The sequence below is a fragment of the Geotrypetes seraphini genome, chromosome 9 (genome assembly GCF_902459505.1).
Source record: "Geotrypetes seraphini chromosome 9, aGeoSer1.1, whole genome shotgun sequence".
NCBI lineage: Eukaryota > Metazoa > Chordata > Amphibia > Gymnophiona > Dermophiidae > Geotrypetes > Geotrypetes seraphini.
Window position 1 is genome coordinate 78,895,347 of NC_047092.1, and position 19,333 is coordinate 78,914,679.

The 19,333-nt window shown below is 42.5% G+C and overlaps 1 protein-coding gene across 5 annotated transcripts in view; it reads right to left on the reverse strand.

Annotated features, from left to right (window-relative positions):
• Nucleotides 1-6,026: 6,026 nt before the first annotated feature.
• Nucleotides 6,027-19,333, reverse strand: part of XPOT (exportin for tRNA) — a 324,394-nt gene continuing 311,087 nt past the window's right edge. For 4 of the 5 annotated variants that reach the window (XM_033957684.1, XM_033957683.1, XM_033957681.1 and 1 more), the window contains one exon: nucleotides 6,027-6,672. In XM_033957684.1, the coding sequence (XP_033813575.1) occupies nucleotides 6,646-6,672 (27 nt within the window). In that variant the 3' untranslated portion in view covers nucleotides 6,027-6,645. The remainder of the gene's footprint in view (nucleotides 6,673-19,333) is intronic. The other variant, XR_004540576.1, reaches the window with a different exon arrangement.

The following is a 19,333-nucleotide window of genomic DNA, read 5'->3' on the forward strand; positions in this document are numbered from 1 at the left end:
AATGCAAAAGGAACCAACCTCACCTCTCCCTGATCCGATAGCATAGTGACTACTCCCTCAAGTGAAAGCTGTATGAGGCCATGGGAGAAGTCAAGACCCCTTCAGAATGAAGCGCAAGAGGCCAGTAAACAGCAGTACGATCACTGCAGGAACAGGAAGAAGAAATTAAATTCTCTTAGAAAAATATTCAAGGTTCGTAAAGTAACCCATGAAAACAGGATTAACTCTATGCAACGGGAGCGACAAGCCGGATGCCCATAGAGGGAATACGCAAGAGATGCAATCAAGATGCTGCATCTACCGCCCTCAGAACAACCATAGCAATTTAACAGGAATTAGACAAATGCGTTGTAACCTGCCCATATGACCGAATCCTGTCCGTGAGACAGCTGAAAGAGCTGCCAGCGGGCGTGTAGTTTAAAGTGGCCCAGGGAAGGCCAACGACGTAGTCCTAGGAACGCTCTACAGAAAAAGAGAGGTATGCTCGAAGGAAATCGGAAATGGCGTCCCCAGACACAGTCAGGGCAGTATCAATGTAAAAAATTGCCAAATTACACAGTGTCACCCATGGGAGACTTCGAGAGATAGTCAAAGCGAAAAATCTGGACACTCTCCTGCGCCTGAACCCAACACAGTGTGACACGGCTTCATCCAACTCAGTACGGAGGGTAGCCGAAATCGGGAGAAGTATAGAGTCAAACCGCAAGCAAACGGGGCTGCAGAGAGTCCCCTAGGGTATAACGCAAGCGCGGCAAAACTTCGTAAGGTGTTGAACATATTCCAATTCCATATAAATGGATTTAACAGCTTTTTCTGGTTAATTAACAAGTCCCGATGCACCCGAAGCTGCAATGGGAACTGAACTCATACCCTCAGGGAGACGAGGCAGCTGCTCTAACCGGAAAAGCCACAACTCAGATTTAAAGCAGTGTCATAGCACGCTTGGTATTAGTAGCTCTCATATGGTGGTGAACAGACTATGGCTGTGCTAGAGTTGTCTTTCTGTGGTTGCAATTACAGCAGTTTACATATTATATACAGTTATGTATTTTGTACCTGGGGCAATGGAGACTTGCCCAGAGTCAAAGGAAGCTGCAGCTAGCATTGAACTTGGCTCCTATGGCTCTCAGGTTGCTGTACTAACCATTAGGCTATGAGCCTGTTCTACAAATCAGAGCCCCCACCCTGGGCCCCCCAAAAAAAAACATGCAGGCCGGTAAAACCGCCCGCAACTACCGCCGCAGCGTAGCGACGGATGAGCCCAACTCAGCCGGCTCCCATAGAACTACTGAACGCCGCGGCGCCCTCCCCCCCCCCCCAGTGCAGGAGCGTCAGTCATTGCTCAGAAAAGACCACGGCTCTCAGTCGAAGAAGCAAACACCGCCGCGGCAAGCGGAAAACTGAAGCCACCATGTGACTTGCTCCACCGGCCAGACAACAACGTTCGCCCGTTTTGCCGGCCTCTTGCAACTGGGAGGGAAACCCCGAGAGCCAAGGAAGGCGAAGAGAGAAACCACAAAAAAAACCGCCGAAACAGACCACGAGAACGCCTCAGCGCGTCTGCCAGCATCGGAGCACCCATGTGATCTAACAGTCCATGGAAAAGGCCCGGGCTTTCAACCCTTTAGAACCCTGACCACAGCCGCGGCCCCTGCCGATCGACGGGTAGCCTCAGCAAACCATGGTGTATATGCGAGGGCACTCCCCCCCCCCGCCCACACAGGAAACCACCATGCGTCTCCTGTGCGCGGGAAGGCAGCAGCTACTCCAACTGAGCCCAACGCAGGGGTTCAGTGCACTCAAACATAGGCAAAAAACCAAGAGATGAGCCGCACCAACGAACCACTCACCAAAGCTCAGCGGCTGTAAATAAAGGAGACAACCAACAACCAGAAATTATACCCTGCCATTGCCATACTCACAACCCAGCAGACAAGGTTGCCAGACCTCGGCAGGAACAGCTTGAGCACCCCTGAGAGTACTGAAGCATGGAAAGCCACCGCAGTCTCTTTTCTTGTGTTTTTTTTTTTTTTTTTTTTTAATTTTTTTTTTAAGGAAAGAAGAAAAAACGAGAGACCCAGATAGACCCTCTATCAGAGGAGGGAGGGTGAGGCAGGGACAAGGGAGGGCCCAAGTGTAACCTCTAAAGCCGGCACCGTACAGCCGGACACCCCTGTCTCACTGAAGAGAAAAAATCTCAACAGGAGAAATAGAATCAATTATGAGTTCACTGAAGAGAAACCTCAACAGGAGAATTCGAAATTCCAGCCACAGCCAGAATCCAGGAGCTATTGGAATAGCTCCAACCCCTGCTGGGAGATAGAGCAAACTGAATGGACAGGAGGAATACCAGGCTATAAAGCCAACTGTTAATCAGTTTCTCTATCTCCACCTGCTGGTCGATGTGAGCTATTCCCACTTGTCTCTGGATTCATCTGCTGCTTTGCTAAGGAAAAAAAGCTAGAATGATTGGAAGGAGGGTCAGGAGGAAATTGAAATGAAGTCAGCATGAGTACGGATTTGAGCCAGAGCCATTAAGTAGATCTGGCACAGGAACATAAGTAGTGGATTTTAGAGTTTAGCCAGGGCTGGGGTAGGGGGAACAAGGGTATTTAGAACAGAGGAGAGAGTGGTGTTATAGGAGGAGTCAGCCTTATTTACAGACTTGTGTAGCATAGTGGTAGAGGGGAGGGACAAAACAGCGGTAGAAAGTGTGCTGGAGTTGATAGCTTGAAAATTCCTAAATGTACAGGTGGAGATTGGCCAGGACTGGGGGGGGGAGGGTGATGGATTGTAAAAATTACCAGATGATGGTCAGAGAGGGGAAAGATTGCCTTGGAGAAATCTGTGATGGAGCATCTGGAAAAGAAGACAAGATCAATGCAGTAGTTATTCTGGTGAGTAGGGGTGGTGGAGCACAGCTGAAGATCAAATGAGGATGTTAGGGCTAGGAGCCCAGAAGCATATGAATCAGAGGGGTTTTTAGCATGAATGTTGAAATCACCAAGGACGAGGGAGAGAGATGAATGTTCAAGAAAGAGGGAAAGCCAGGAGTCAAAATCAGTGAGGAATGAAGAGAGAGACTTATCGGGAGGGGGGGGGGGGGTCGGTAAATGATAACTACATGGAGGGGCAGAGGTGCAAAAAGAGAGTGGACTTCAAAGGAAGAGAAGTGGTGAGATTAGAGGTGGAAGAAGGGGTTGAAATCTGCAAGAGGGTGAAAGCAGTATCTCAACACCACCTTCATAACCAGCCGGGTGAGGCATATGGGAGAACAGGTAGCCTCCATGATACAGGGAGGCAGCCAAAGTAGAGTCATCTGGGCAGATGCAGGTCTCAGTCAGTGTGAGCATATGGAAAGATCAAGAGATGAAGAGGTCGTGGACATAGGTAAGCTTATTGGAGACAGAGGGGGCATTCCACAGGGCACATGGAAGGAGCAGGGAAGAGGGGGCAAGGAGGGAGATAGAAATAAGATTGGTGACATTGCAGTGTGATCTGCATTAATAGGGTGGGAGTTGATTGGGAGGACCAGGGTTGGGGTTGATATCCCCAGCAAAGAGCTAAATAAGGAGCAAAAAGATTCAGGTGAGAGATGGGGAAGCAAGGGAGGGCCTGCTGCTATGAAGTTCAACTATAAAGTTGACAGAGAGAGGAAACCAGATCTTTCAGGGATGCATGCAAATATATTATATTTAGCTGACATGGCCAACCTCCTTAAGAGGTATGTAAAAGTGTATAGTGTATTTAGTGGCAATAGTAAACCTAGTATTACATGTGTACATACATAGGACAACTGATTTGGTATAAACATGTGCATATAAGTAGGATGATGAATTATTAGCATAACTATGCCAGTATTAATAACTCTAACACCACCACAGAGCTCTGTGTATTTCAGTATAGAGCCCATGCATTGTAACACCTCACAACTCCTTATGGTAACTTTTCTACAGAAGCTAATGTATCATATCACCTTTACAGAAGCTCATGTAGTGTAACGCCTTTGCAGAGGCTCATATAGACCGCTCTGAATTGACTCCCCAATCATTAGTAGCGATATAGAAGTAATCATAATCATAAGAATATAAGAACATAAGAATTGCCGCTGCTGGGTCAGACCAATGGTCCATCCTGCCCAGCAGTACGCTCACGCAGCGGCCCCAAGATCAAGACCAGTGCTCAAATGAGTCCAGTCTCACCAGTTTAGCATGAACTTGTCCAACTTTGTCTTGAAACCCTGGAGGATGTTTTCCCCTATAACAGACTCCGGAAGAGCGAAATGCTCACAGAGAAAATGGGGATGGCTGAATGAGAGGGAGAAAGTGTTGAAGTTTTAGGGCAGAGAAGAGGGTGGTAGACAAAAGGGAGGGCGAGGTAATGGGTTCAAAAAGTGAGTAATGTGGTTTTGAGGAGTTCATTGGTTTGCGGTGAAGGGAGAGGTTGGGGAAAGTCAGCATCAGGAGGAAGAAGAGTGCAGACACCATTGTGGTAGAAGGGGAAAGAGGAACAATGGGAACAAACAGGCTATGAGCTAATCTCAGACCATGAAGGTGAGAAGATGCATAGGGAGGTAAACTTACCAGGAGGGTTCATGTGCGAAAGGCATAGTTATATCTTATAGGAAATCTGCAAGGTTTAGATATGGGTAAAAATTAACCTGTGCATCCCTGATACTAAGAAGAGAATGAATTAGGACACGATATGTCTTTTTATATCACGTTGTCATGTTATCACTTCAGCACAATGTCCAGAAAAGGAGGAGGGAGAATCAAGCAATTCAGAGCTAGATGCACTAAACAGAGTTGGTAAGACCACGTGGGTCCACTACGGTCCGATTTTTGGCCAATTCCAAAAGAGCGATTAATGCTCAAACAAGTTTGCATGCAAATGATTTGAATGGAGGTTTGTTGTAATCACTGGATCTCGCCGATGAATCACTGAGAGTGACTCTCACACGTGCAGAGCCAGGAGGGGAAGCCAGATCAGCTGAGAGGCAGGGAAATCCCTGAAGCAGCCTCCTGCCACTCAGCTGTTTGGGGCAGTAAACCTTTATTTTTTTTCTTTTAATGGACAGATGTGCATGTGTTACCCATGTATAATATCTGTCCCCATAAAAAAACCAACAAAAAAAGAGTTGTGCTGGCCCCCTCCCAACCACAGCCGTCACATCTCCCTGACAACAACCTGGGGGGATCCCCAAACCTCCCCCCCAATGATGATGGCTGCCCCATGACCCATCCAGAGAGACAGGAGGGATGCCCACTCCCTCCTGCCTCAGTATCCCGGTTGTGCATCTGGGCCACCTGGAAACCCCCTCCCCCCCCACATGAAGATCCCTCCATACTACCACCAAGACTCCAAAAGACAGCCCTAGTGGGCTGGGGGGGGGTCAGCTCAGAACCTCCCCAGCTCAAGCAACCCCCAGCCCCTCCCCCATACCTCATTATAGAAGCCGGCATGAGGGATGCCCACTCCATCTTGCCAGCCAGCAAGTCCGCCTTTTCAAAATGTCTGGGCTTAATCCTTCCCGGTGCATCATGGGATGCACCAGGGAGGGGCCTAAGGCCCTGATTAGCCAGGATACCATAAGCCCCTCTTATGGGAGGGGCCTTAGATGTACCCTTTTCTTCAATTTATTTCATTTGACAATTGGCTTTCTTTCCTCTCAGATTTAGGATTCCTTTTACTAAGGTGCGTTAGCATTTTTAGTGCATGCACGATATTACCGCGTGCTATGTGGCTAGAACTAACGCCAGCTCAATGCTGGCATTAAGGTCTAGTGCGTGTGGCAATTCAGTGCACACTATTCCACGCGTTAATGCCCTAACGCAGCTTAGTAAAAGGAGCCCTTATTGTCTATTGTTCACTAATTTATTATCTCCTTCATAAGCTGTACCTTAGTAATATATTACTTGCACAGCTCTGGCCAGGTTTGTACTCCATCCCATGACTAACACTGATACTTTTTTTTTTAATCTGTAAAACATGCCACAACTTTAGAATAATTCAAACTGCAGATTTCACACATTGTTTTTCTTTTTTATTAAATACATTTGCAGAATCAGCTCCTACTTTTAAATCAGACAATTCATGAAATCAGTTTTATAGAATATACACTTTAGTACTGTATGATATTTAAAAGAAAATAAACCATGCTTACCTACAAAAAATTGTTTTTGAAATTTATACCATACATAATAAACAAGAGATTCATTTTTTCTTATTGGATTGTAATTTGTGTGTATACTTTAAAAAATGTACATACAGCTTAGTCAATGCTACAAAATATTTTTATACTGCTTTTAATTCCAAAAATAAAAATCAAATTAAAAGATAACCCTGTATTTTAATTTACAGCACAAACTTTGTGGCATTAAAAAGCAATAATTTTTGAGCAGGTATATTGGCAACCTTTGACGTAATGCTCCAGATTAGATCTTGAGTCCTACAGAAACAGTGTTTACCTGCATTTTTAAATGAATAAAGCTAAGCTGGTACTGTTGTCAAGAGCAAAATTAATTTGTCCATATGCCTCCAGTTTATTGGTGCAAGAGAAAAATATTTGGCAATCTGCATCAAGTAACACAATTCCCTGAACCTGGGAACCTGGGAATGGGTGCAAAGTCAATTTCAGTACAGTCTTCAGAGTTTTGCTCTTTGAAAAAATACCTGTTCAAAGAAATATGACAATGGTAAGACAAACATGCTCTGAAATACTGCTTTCACATATACTGCTTTCTATGTTTTAAAACTTGTAGTAAAAACTGGAAACAGCTTTAACCTTGTATGAGGACTAAGTCACACCATTTCTTAATATATGTAGCATCATCTGGAATGGAGTGAATTAATGATAAAGATGAGGTGAGTGAACAGTAACCAGTGGAATTCACTGTGTTTCAGTGACGGATACTCTTCAATAAATTTTGAGAAAGGTTTCAGATGATCTTTGGAATAAAATTGGTTTACCGATAAAAAAAAAAAACAACCCTCAAAAAAACTTGTAGTAGCCCCTCAAAAAATGGTTCATAGACAGTAACGCGGAAGACAAAGGCGTGCGCCGACAACTGAGCGCAAGATGGAGGTGCGCGCCGAAGAAAAAGACTGTTTTTAGGGGCTGCGACGGGGGTTTTTGTTGAGGAGCCCGCCCCACTTTACTTAATACATATCGCGGCGGCGTTGTGGGGGGTTGTAACCCCCCACGTTTTAGTGAAAACGTAACTTTTTCCCTAAAAACAGGGAAAAAGTTAAGTTTTCAGTAAAATGTGGGGGGTTACAACCCCCCAAGCCCCCCACAACGCGGTGCGATCTGTATTAAGTAAAGTGGGGGGGGTTCCCTCCCACACCCCCCGTCGTAGCCCCTAAAAACTGTCTTTTTCTTCGGCGTGCGCCTCTGCGCTGCGCTCAGTTGTCTGCTCGTGCCTTTGTCCTGGCACGCTTTTGACCTGACACCCAAAAAATAAAACACTGATAATGCATTCTACAAAGTGTACAGTTAACACAATTACTTACCTGTAGTAGGTGTTCTCAGAGGATGGCAGGATAGGAATCCTCACAGATTAGTATCATCATCCGTTGAAGCCTACCTGAGAACATTTCTCCAGCACATTTCCAAATTGATAACAACTCATTGTGCTTATATGCCTCTTCCTGACAGCTGCAGTCATGCAAGACCCCACTGATCCACTGCAAGTTTCTTAGAATACAACTGCTTGGGGAGAAGTGTTGGTTGCTAAGGATTCCTGTCCTGCTGTCAGAGATAAGTGCTACAGAAGTAACTTTTCTCCTAGAACAGGGGTGTCCAATGTCGGTCCTCGAGGGCCGCAATCCAGTCGGGTTTTCAGGATTTCCCCAATGAATATGCATGAGATCTATGTGCATGCACTGCTTTCAATGCATATTCATTGGGGAAATCCTGAAAACCCGACCGGATTGCGGCCCTCGAGGACCGACATTGGACACCCCTGTCCTAGAACAAACAGGATAGTGGAATCCTCACACATGGGACTCCCCTAGCTATAGGATGCCTTCATCAGAAAAAAATACCCCCCCCCCAAACAAAACAAAACAAACCCAGAGGTGCTGCACCAATCAATAAAACTGTTTTGGTTGGCAACAAACCTTAAATTATGAGTTTTATAACTTTTTTCTTCCTCTGCCATTGAGAGCTCTGCTCTAAAAATTTTTTTTCTTGTATACCACCCATCCACGAAGTTCCAGGCGGTTAACAACAAAGAAGAGCTTGTACAATCAGTGAAATGTACATCAAATTAAAAAATGAATGACAAGATTTAAAAAATACATAGCTATTTAACAAACTTATCAAACAAATGTGTTTTTAAAAACTTTCTAAAAACATTATAAGAATCTGTTTAACAAATAAGCGGGCTTAACCAAGAGTTCAGTTTGCCTAGTTGAAAGGCAAATGTCCTATATTAAGGAGTGGAAGAAACAACACAAACAATAATTGAAACCTCTCCACTAAAATGCTCAATCCAACCAGTATGAACACTACTTTATTGCAGAGAAGGAAAAAGCCTCAGATATCAGTGAGCCAACAACGGCTCTACCCCACACATTATCAGCATAAAAAAACCCTTCAGTGCTCTTTATTAACTGCTGCAACAACCTTATGTTTTTTATGCTTAGCATTTACAACCCCAAATATAACTTGAAAATAAGATTGAATGAACATCAAAGTGTCTTAAATAGAGGCAATATATGCAGGCTCCCATTCTGCAACATTACAGTCTTTTTTCACATGATTTTTTTCCGTTTCAATGCTTTGTATTGGATCATATTCCTAATGATAAACGACAAAGTAATCGATGTTGCAGCAAAGGGAACAGTTATGAATTTTCACTTTGAACAACATATATCCTGCTGGTTTAAATGCTGCAATTGATTGATTTTACTTCTGTTGAAAAACTTGGGTCCCTTTAAGAAATGTCTTGAGTTTTTTTTCAGCTGTCTGTTCCAATTGACTGAGCTGTGAATCCCAGCTGCCCAATCAAGACAGAGTTTGTTTGGAAGAGTGGGGTTTAAAATGCTGAAGCACCATGTTGAAGCATAGAGCATGAAGGAAGACAGAACGTGTGCAACATTTTTTCCCTTTTTATTGAACATTTTTCCATATTTGAAGGTTTGATATAAATCAACTCCCTCATATGAACTTGTTTTTTCCAGATACAGTCATAAATACCCTGATAAATGGTCAAACAATGAAACACTGACCACCATTGGGGGATTTGTTATATATTAAGTTACTGTATATTGGGGGTTGTAAATGCTAAGCATAAAAACATAAGGTTGTTGCAGCAGTTAAAGAGCACTAAAGGATTTTTTATGCTAATGTTTGGGGTAGAGCGTTTGTTGTTGGCTCACTGATATCTGATGCTTTTTCCTTCTCTGCTATAAGGTAGTGTTCACTAGTGCTACCCGATTCACGATTTGAATCAGTTCACCGATTCACTTTGGGTGAATTGATTCAAATTGATTTAAAACAAAAACAATAACAAAAAAAAAATTGGCCTCCTGATTCGGTAACTGACCCTCCCCCCTCGCCCCCTAAAGCAGGAGGGGCAGCGCTGCCTCTTGCTGGCCGGCCACTGCCGCACCTGCTTTAGAGGGTGATGGGGGAGGATCAGTTGGGAAGTGGTGTCCGGCTTCCACCCTGGCCTCCCGCACACCATTTACCTAATATCAGCAGCCTGCAGAGAAGAACGTCGGTACTAGCGATCTTTGCAAGCTGCCAAAAAGTCTTCGGAGCTGTTTCCTCTGCTGTGGTCCCGTTCTCCTCTGATGTCAGAGGCAGGATCGTGGCAGAGGAAACAGCTCCGAAGACTTTTTGGCAGCTTGCAAAGATCGCTAGCACCAGCGATCTTCTCTGCAGGCTGCTGATATTAGGTAAATGGTGCACGGGAGGCCAGGGGGAAAGCCGGACACCAATACTTCCCAACTGACCCTCCCCCCTAGCCCCCTAAAGCAGGAGCGGCAGAGCTGCCTCTTACTGGCCAGCCGCTGCCGCACCTGCTTTAGAGGGCGAGGGGGGGACCAATTGGGAAGTGTTGGTGTCCGGCTTTCCCCCTGGCCTCCCGTGCACCATTTACCTAATATTAGCAGCTTGCAGAGAAGATCGCCGGTGCTAGTGATCTTTGCAAGCTGCCAAAAGGTCTTTGGAGCTGTTTTCTCTGCAGCGGTCCCACCACTCCTCTGACGTCAGAGGTAGGATCGTGACAGAGGAAACAGCTCCGAAGACCTATGGCAGCTTGCAAAGATCACTAGCACTGGCGATCTTCTCTGCAGGCTACTGATATTAGGTAAATGGCGTGCGGGAGGCCAGGGGGAATCGGGGTGGGGGGTGGAGGTGGTATAGGCCTTCAGGGGGGACAGGCAGGCCTTCAGGGGTGAGATGCAGGCCTTCAGGGGGGACAGGCCTTCAGGGGGGGTGCAGACCTTCAGGGGTGGTGGCACAGGCCTTCAGGGGGGACAGGCAGGCCTTCAGGGGTGGGATGCAGTGCTTTGGGGGGGGCCCTGGTGTAGAAGTACACGGAGGCAGGGAGGGAAGGGGGGTTCAAAGAGATGTGCATATGCCGGAATTTGGGAGGGGGGAAGAAATAATGGATCTAAAAACAGAGGAGAGGGAGACAGATGGTGGACAATGGGATTTAGGGAAGGAAGGAACAGAAAGGGATAGAAGTTGGACACAAGGGATGGTGTGGCGGGGGGATAGAGATACTGGATAGGAGGATAGTTGAGAAAAGGTGGATCTGTGGATGGAGACGAAAAAAAGGAAAGATGCCAGACCTCCGGGGGAGGGAAGGGGAGGACAGAGATGTATTTATTATTTATTTATTGTAATGTATTAACGGAATTTATGAAGAGATTCACCCAAGGCAGTGTACAGCAATATGTAAACTGCTTTGTGTAAACCACACAGTAAAAATGGTGTACAAGTCTCATCCCTCTTTACCCATACCCTAATTGGCTCAGTATGTTTTAAATTTTCTGATTCAGTTACTGTTTTTAAGTGATTTTTGATATGTGTATGATTTGATATTTTAATTATTTGGATCTGTATTTTGCTTTTTGTGCCATATTTTGCTCTATGTTTTTGTTATTAGTTATTTGAGTAATTGATATTTAATGTATTTTTTAATAGCATTTTTTAATGATAGCCAAATAGAGAAATAACATCCAATACAAAGTAGAGCACACAGTTGCGTTACCATGGAATAGATGTAAAACTGCATAAGATACAGAAAACAGCATATATTCAATGTATAAACAAAAAAAATCCAAACTCAACCTCTTTGGCTAGAATATTTTCTTTTCTTATACATAATAGAAACAAGCACACTCTGATTATACTGCCCTCCCTCCAATCATGGAATTTAAATAATCCTCTCTAATCTAAATACAATCCCAAAGCAGACAGATCAAGTGGCTGCAACCATGCCTCTGAGTTTTAGGTTATAAGTTGTAATGTTTAGATGTTCAAAGTAATTTATGTTTTGTAAATTTGTTTTGTGTGTTCTACTTATGTGACATTGACCCTTATGCAGCCTATTCACAAGCCATATCGATTTTTCACTCCATCAAAAATTACAAAGACTAGGGGACACTCGATGAAATTGCAGGGAAATACTTTTAATTTTAAGATCTGGAACGTGTTGTCAGAGGTTGTGGTAAAAGCGGATAGCGTAACTGGTTTTAAGAAAGGTTTGGACAAGTCCATAATCTGTTATCAAGACATGGGGGAAGCCTCTGCTTGCCCTGGATCGGTAGCATGGAATGTTGCTATTTTCTAGGTTTGGGCCAGGTACTAGTGACCTGGATTGGCCACTGTGAGAACAGGCTACTGGGCTTGATGGATCATTGGGCTAACCCAATAAGACTATTTTTATGTTCTTTATGTTTATGTTATATCAATCTTTTATACAAATTTTTGTTTCTTATATGCAATTTTTGGGATACATTTTTTTTGTAGTACACGAGCCTTTCTCTCTTCTATATTACATCTCATTCCAGAGTCAGACCTGTCAAAATATATGAAGTCTGCTGGTCGAGAGTGCATTTGCCAATGTCAGTCCCATCAAGTTAGGATCAAAAGAAACAAAAAGTTGGTGGACTTTATACAGGCCTTAGTCCACTGCAGATGGGTGGCCATCAATCTCTTCCAGTCTAAAATAGCAATGTGCTTTCACATTTGTGAGCATGAGGTTTTGGGGGGAAAATGGCAGGTACAACTATTAACTGTTAAGAAAGAACTCTGACACTGCCTTGGGAATGAACTTTGGATGGGCGTGTAGAACCACTATTAAAAATCCTCATGTAAAGTAGATCAGTCACTACAGCCTGGATCTCATATACTCTGCAGGCTGAAGCAACCACCATTAAATCAAGACCTTCCAGATCAGATACTCAGTGGTTCAAATGGAGCTTTCATCAGCAGAATAAGAAAAACACTGAAGCCCCATGACACTAGAGTTGGATTGATGGAAGGTTACAACAGAATGGGTTTACCTTTGACCTGACTCAGAGATATAGAAGGTATTCAATCATTTTTTATGTGGGACAACCGAAAGGAAATAAATCTTAAACTGACCAAAATCAGCGCCTGGCTTCATCAAAATATGTTAGCATTGAATGTCACTAAAATAAAATGCATACTCTTCCCTGCCTCCAATAAAGAAGCTTTTTCAATACAATTCAGATAGATACAAAAGTTAAAAAACTAGGGATAAATCTTAGATCAAAACCTAACCTTCCACGAACAAATTAGCTCAGTCATTCAGAAGTGTTTCTATAAATTAAAACTTGTCCATTCAATTACCTCACTTCTCGACCCCCCCCTCTATAAACATTCTCATTCATTCTTTAGTAATATCTCATATCGACTACTGCAACTCATATCAAGGCATAACACAGAAAGAAATCCAAAAATACAAATCCTGCAAAATACAGCAGTTAAACTCATCTAGAACGCAAAGAAATTCAACTATGTTACTCCCCTCCTTTGGGACGCTGGCTTCCTGTTTCGCACTGCATCACCTTCAAAATTCTTCTTCTCACTTACAAAGCAAAACACTCTAATATTCCAGCTTTCATTGATAAAGATCTGATCCTCTACTCTTTAACCAGAACACTACGCTCCAACAATCAGAATCTGTTAGTAATTACTTCTACTCACAAAATATTCTACAATTCCAACCGAAAGGCCATTTTCTCAGTCACTGCCCCTACACTTTGAAGAACGCCCTTCCCATTTACATTAAGCTAGAATACTCTCTAGAAAAATTCAGATCCAAAATCAAAGCTTTCCTCTTTAAAGATGCCTTTGATACCTTAGTCCCTCTCTTCTTCCAAACAAGGACTTCCTTTCAGGATAGGAAAACAAACACTTTTTAAGTGACCTCGTCCCTCTTGTATTTTCCACTACCCTCTCACTCCCTTTTACATTTATTTTTATCTTGATGTATTTTTTTTTTACACCCTTATGTCCTTTTCCTCGTCACCACCTATATATAATTTTAATAGTCATTGCTTTATTTTATCTTATACTATATTAATTTTACACAATACTTATTGTAAAACGTTTAGCTATTCTTTGATAGATGGTATATCAAATATGAATAAAACTTGGGATCAAGAGCCCTACTATCATATCAGATGGAAAACCTGCTGGGGAGGGGGAGATTGTTGGAAGTGTTGGAATATATGGTGGCGTGGGGTTGGGGTCCTTTCTCTTTGTGTGAATGGGGGCTCCGAATGAGAGTTCTATGGGTAGCAGGATAGGGGGGAGGGGTGGGTACAGAGGGGATACGGTTTGCAAGTTGTAAGTTCTTTCTTCAGGGCAGCTCCACTGTTACCGGAAGCTGCTCCGAGGCTGTGAGCAGCCAGCCGCCACAAGGGAGAGAAGTCGGGCCAGCGTGGGAGACAGGCTCCGCGCCCCCCCCCCCCCCCCGGCCTAACATCCCTTGTGGTGCCGGATTTTGAAAAGGAACACTCCTCTTCTTTCTTCAGGGCAGCTTCACTGCTACCGGGAGCTACCCCAACGTTGTGACCAGCCAGCTACTGCAAGGCAAGGAAGTCAGGCTGGTGTGGGCGATGGGCTCCGCCCCCCAACATCCCTTGTGATTCGGCGCAAGCCAAAGGCACACTCCTTTGTGCAATGACAAATCACATAGCAAAGAGCCCAAGAATGAACAAGCCAACAAAGTTTCAGAAGGAACTCCTATTAACATTGCTACCAGAGGCACATTTCAACTGCTCAAAGACCATCCAAAAACAACAAAAAAACTTGACCGATATAATTCATTAAAACTCCCACTACCTACTGATCTTCACGATGAAACACCCCTTCACTCAGATCTTTCCAGTACTATGCCTCACCAGCCTAGCAGCAATTCATAATACACTTCCCATTGAAAATCCCCAAACCCCAAAGAACCCCACGCAACAAAGGCCCAAACCCACAAACCCATATAATACACCAACAGGACGCTATGGATGTCACCAAAACATCATACCCATACTATGGAACAAACGCAAGACCAACAACAAAGAAAGCAACCTCTCTTCAAAACAAACTACAACTTAAATACTACAGTGATACAAAAAGAACCGATCAATGTCAAAAACAACACTCCAGTCCCCTGCATGTACATTAACGAAAGATCAGTAGTTAACAAATTATTCCTCTTAAATGAGCTAATTACAATGAATGCCATAGCTTTGTCCTTCATCACAGAAATATGGCTAAAAGAACCCAATAGCCCCAACTCCCACACCTCTGCCTGCAAGGTTACAATATACTTCAGTTGCCCAGGAAACACAAATGAGGAGTGGGCCTAGCAATAATATACAAAAACTCATTTATCATTACAGAAACAGATTCAGCCAATCATCCAGATCTGGAGTACATTGCATGTGAACTAGAGGATAAGCCCAACTCCGCTTTACATAACATAGGAATCCTTCTGATTTACAAACACCCAAAATCTCACGCAAACACACCAAAATGCTAGAAATAATATCAAATTTAGCATGCCAACACTCCAAATTGCTAATTCTAGGAGATATCAACTTGCCTCTTGAATCTACCACCAACAAAGATGTCACTAAACTCAAAATATTGCTCGAAGATTGCCAAATCACAATCATGCCATCAGGCCCCACACATGAAAAAAGCCACAACCTAGACTTACTTGCATCCACCCCCACCAATCTCACTACTAACATCCAATGATCCCCAGTTCCCTGGTCAGATCATTACCTACTCAATTTCAGCTTGAACATCACAACAAAGAACCCAAACAAAGCCACCAAAGAAGTAAAACTAATACGAGTAAAAACAAACCCAGACCTCTTCAGGAACAAAATAGCTGAATCTCTAGCCTCCCCTTCAAACTGCATAACAGCTATATTAGCAAACTGGAACAATTCCATAATCAATACCCTAGATGCCCTTACCCTCCTTCGGCCCCGACAAATAAAACAAAATCAGACCTCATGGTATACAGAGTCACTGAAAATGAAAATCGAAAAACAACTATGCAGATGACTAGAAAGGAGATGGCGAAAAAGCAAAACATCAGAAAACTATGGAGAGCGGCAATAAACAAATATAAGTTTAACATAACTGAAGCAAAGAAAAACTACTATGCCAGCAAAATAGGAACCACAACTATCGACAACAAAAAATTATTCCTTCTGGTGCGACAGCTAACTACACCCCCGAAACAAGATTCCAGAGAACTGCCACAAACCTTCAGCCCAAGAACATGCAGATTTCTTTCTCAATAAAATAAAAAATGTCCAATCAGAAGTAGCCAAAAGGATCACCACCCAAACACATATATCCGAACAACCCTTAGAACCTAGTAATGCAGACCAAATCTGGACCTCCTTCATCATCCTCTCTATCTCTGACACAAAAAAACTAATATCTAAACTATCCAGCCACAGCAACCCCTTGGACAACTTCCCCTCCTATCTCCTCACATCTGCACCTGAAGGAATCATCAACTGGATTACAACTCTCCTAGATAATTCCTTAAATCAAGGCCACCTACCAGAAGAAATTGGAAAAATAGCACTCACCCCTGTACCTAATTAGTCAAATGCAGATCTCTCCACTCCCTCAAACTACAGGCTCATTGACGGCATTCCCATTCTTACTAAACTCCTTGAAACCCACATAAGCAAGCAACTTACTGCATACATTGAACAACACTCTTGTCTCCACCAAACCCAATTCAGATTCAGACAACAACTGAGCATAGGAATTTTGACGCCCTCATGAAGCTCAAGGTTTGAAAAATAATAAAACATGCAAAATGACACCAGCGCAAGGTTTTACAAATTAACTAAGATTTATTGAGTTATTCTATTTTTCCATTATGAGATCAAAAGAATAAAGCATAATTGCTTACAACAGTTGCGCTAATGGGAGATCGTTATAGTTGCCAAATGCTGGCCTTCTAATAACGAGCTCACCTCAATATCTCAAGTCATTCTATTATATACTTTTAGCTTATTGTGACATCATCAGTATCTCAACCAATAACAATTCAGAAAGGAGGTGTTTAAAAGTTAGACAAAGAAATTCCTCTACGGTTAAAAGTTAGACAAAGTTTTAGAAAAGTACATTTGTTTGCTTATAGTCGTTTCTGAATATAAATCATAATTTTCACAAAAGTATATTAAGAGAAATTATTTGTTAAAAAGATGCTGAAAAGTTCTCAGCCCTTCCATGCTGAAAAGTTGTCAGCCTTAAGGACTGAGCTGACAGCTTCACACAGAAGCCCCCTTATGTTAGAGCAGGAATCTCTGACTTAATTACTTCCAGATGTTGCTTTAGGATTTCTTTAGGTTGCAAATATATATATAATATGTTTTTTCAAAACCCATTCTTTTGTTCAATTCACAGCCATACACTCACTCCAGTCATATTTGCTTGGCCAAGCCTTCCATACATTCATAATTTTCATTCAAAACTATATTTAATTCCTGTTATATCTCAGTTTGGGACACGTTATTAACTAGTCTAAAGCAAGCACATGTGGTATTAATTAACCCCACGCTGCTGGGAACAAAGACCTGGAAACCAAAATGGATTCCACAAAATGAGCAGATATAGCAAAGTCAGAGAACCCAAAATGGATTCCTCTGGTTTCCTTTATGATCTGGCCCAACAGCAAAGTACACAAAAAGAACACCATTCTTTCCCTTATATTAATCTGTAGTGTGTTTTTCTGGCTTTAGCTACATATTTAGATTTTTATTTACCAGTTTTTCGTACGCTTCCATTGGGTGTGGCCTTAACTAACACATATGCTTGTATCTAACTAGAATTACCCAGAATCATACGAAAAACAGGCACTTTTGTAGAAAAACTCCACAAAAATACTGCACCCATCATGTTCTGGTATCCATTCCATTATTGTCCCATAAACATCACCCCCTACTGGCCACGAGCCACTACTCCTCACAACATAGTACAGAACTCCTTGTTCTTACTTTGATAACTAAAATAAAATAACTAAGTGCGGGCCGGCAGGCAATACTGCTTCAATTCGATATATCCGCAGCTTTTGAGTCTGTTGACCACTATCTTCTCCTAACAAAACTTTCCGAGATAGGGGTGACAGGCACTTTCCTAAACTGGTTCACAGGCTTCCTTCAGAACAGGGAATACATAGTCAAAAAGGATGGGGACTACTCCAACAGCTGGAAGTCTTTCTGTGGAGTCCCGCAGGGATCCCTGCTCTCTCTCATTCTATTCAACCTGTTTATGAGTTCACTAGTAGACATCAAATTTGAAGATGAGAGCATAATGTCATATGCTGATGACATCCTTCTCCTTATCCCTGCAACAGACAACCAAACTGACACTATCAAAAAAATCTCAATCAACATAGACAAAATCCAATCCTGGGCAACTATCCACAAACTGAAATTAAATACCTCCAAAACAAAAGTTCTCTACTTTCACACCACCCAACAAACAGCTCCGACAAGCATCACTCTCCATTCTGGTAACACCCTAACAATAGCTAGAACCTCCAAAATCCTAGGCTGCATCCTAGATGCCACACTATCTATGGGTCCTCAAATATCCCACCTCCAGAAGAAATCCCTCTTCACCAAATGGCTTGAACAAATGGGAACACGTTACCCCTTTCTACCATAAACTATACTGGTTACCATTTGAATCCAGAGTTCTGTTTAAATTCTCATGCATCTGTTACAAATCAGTATTTGATATGTCACCGAGTTATCTTTACCCCCACTTCAATTTGAGTCATAACAACAAGAGCTCTCGCAGAATACATCTGTTTGCCTTTCCCTCATTAAAATTATGTCACTTTAAAAAGTTCTTTGAAAAAGCTTTTCTTTTCAAGCGGCTAAACTAAATTCATGGCTCGCCCAAATTGTGCTTGATGCCTCCTCTTATCTTGACTTCAGAAAGCTAATCATAACTCAATTATTCACAGACTGAATTCTTAATGTTTTCCACAGACTGAATTTCTTAATGTATTTTATTACTATCTTTTCACTACTATTTTTCTCATTATTCGATCCTTTAAGATTGTTGTACCCCCCCACATTTGGGCTGTAAGTTCCTCCTTTTCCTTTTCTCATACCGTATGCATTTAATATGTTAACTTCAATGACTGCACTGTTTGTAATTCGATTAACTGATGTGAACCGCCTAGAACTCCCTGAGTATGGAGGTATACAAAAAATAAAATTATTAAAAAATTATTATTATAAGACAGTTAAGACTCATCAAATCAAATTTTCACCAACACCATTTTGCCCTCATCTTACAGATGATGATTCTACCCCAACTAGATTACTGTAACTCTGCCTATATGGGAATCAACACCAGCCTAGTCTATAAAATGTAGCTTATCCAAAACATGGCTATAAGACTCATATTCAAACTGATAAAATATGACTCAGTTTCCACCTACCTTAAGCAACTTCACTGGCTGCCCATCTTATCTCGGATAAAATTCAAAATATCTTGTATTATACACCACATACTCTAAGGAAACTTAGCCACTCCTCTTATCCAACTCTTCTCTGAAGCATGGTCAGCCTCTTGTAGAACTCTCAATAAGATACAACTAAACCTACCCTCAACAAAAAACCCTCAAATATTGGCGTATATTCCACTTCATGCTCACCTTCCTAGCAGTCAAAATCTGGAATAACCTTGCAGAGGCAATCAGAACGGAACCCAAAAACACTTCATTTTGGAAGAAATTGAAGACTCTTCTATTTGATAACTGAATTCTCATCAACAAATTAACTCTACTTG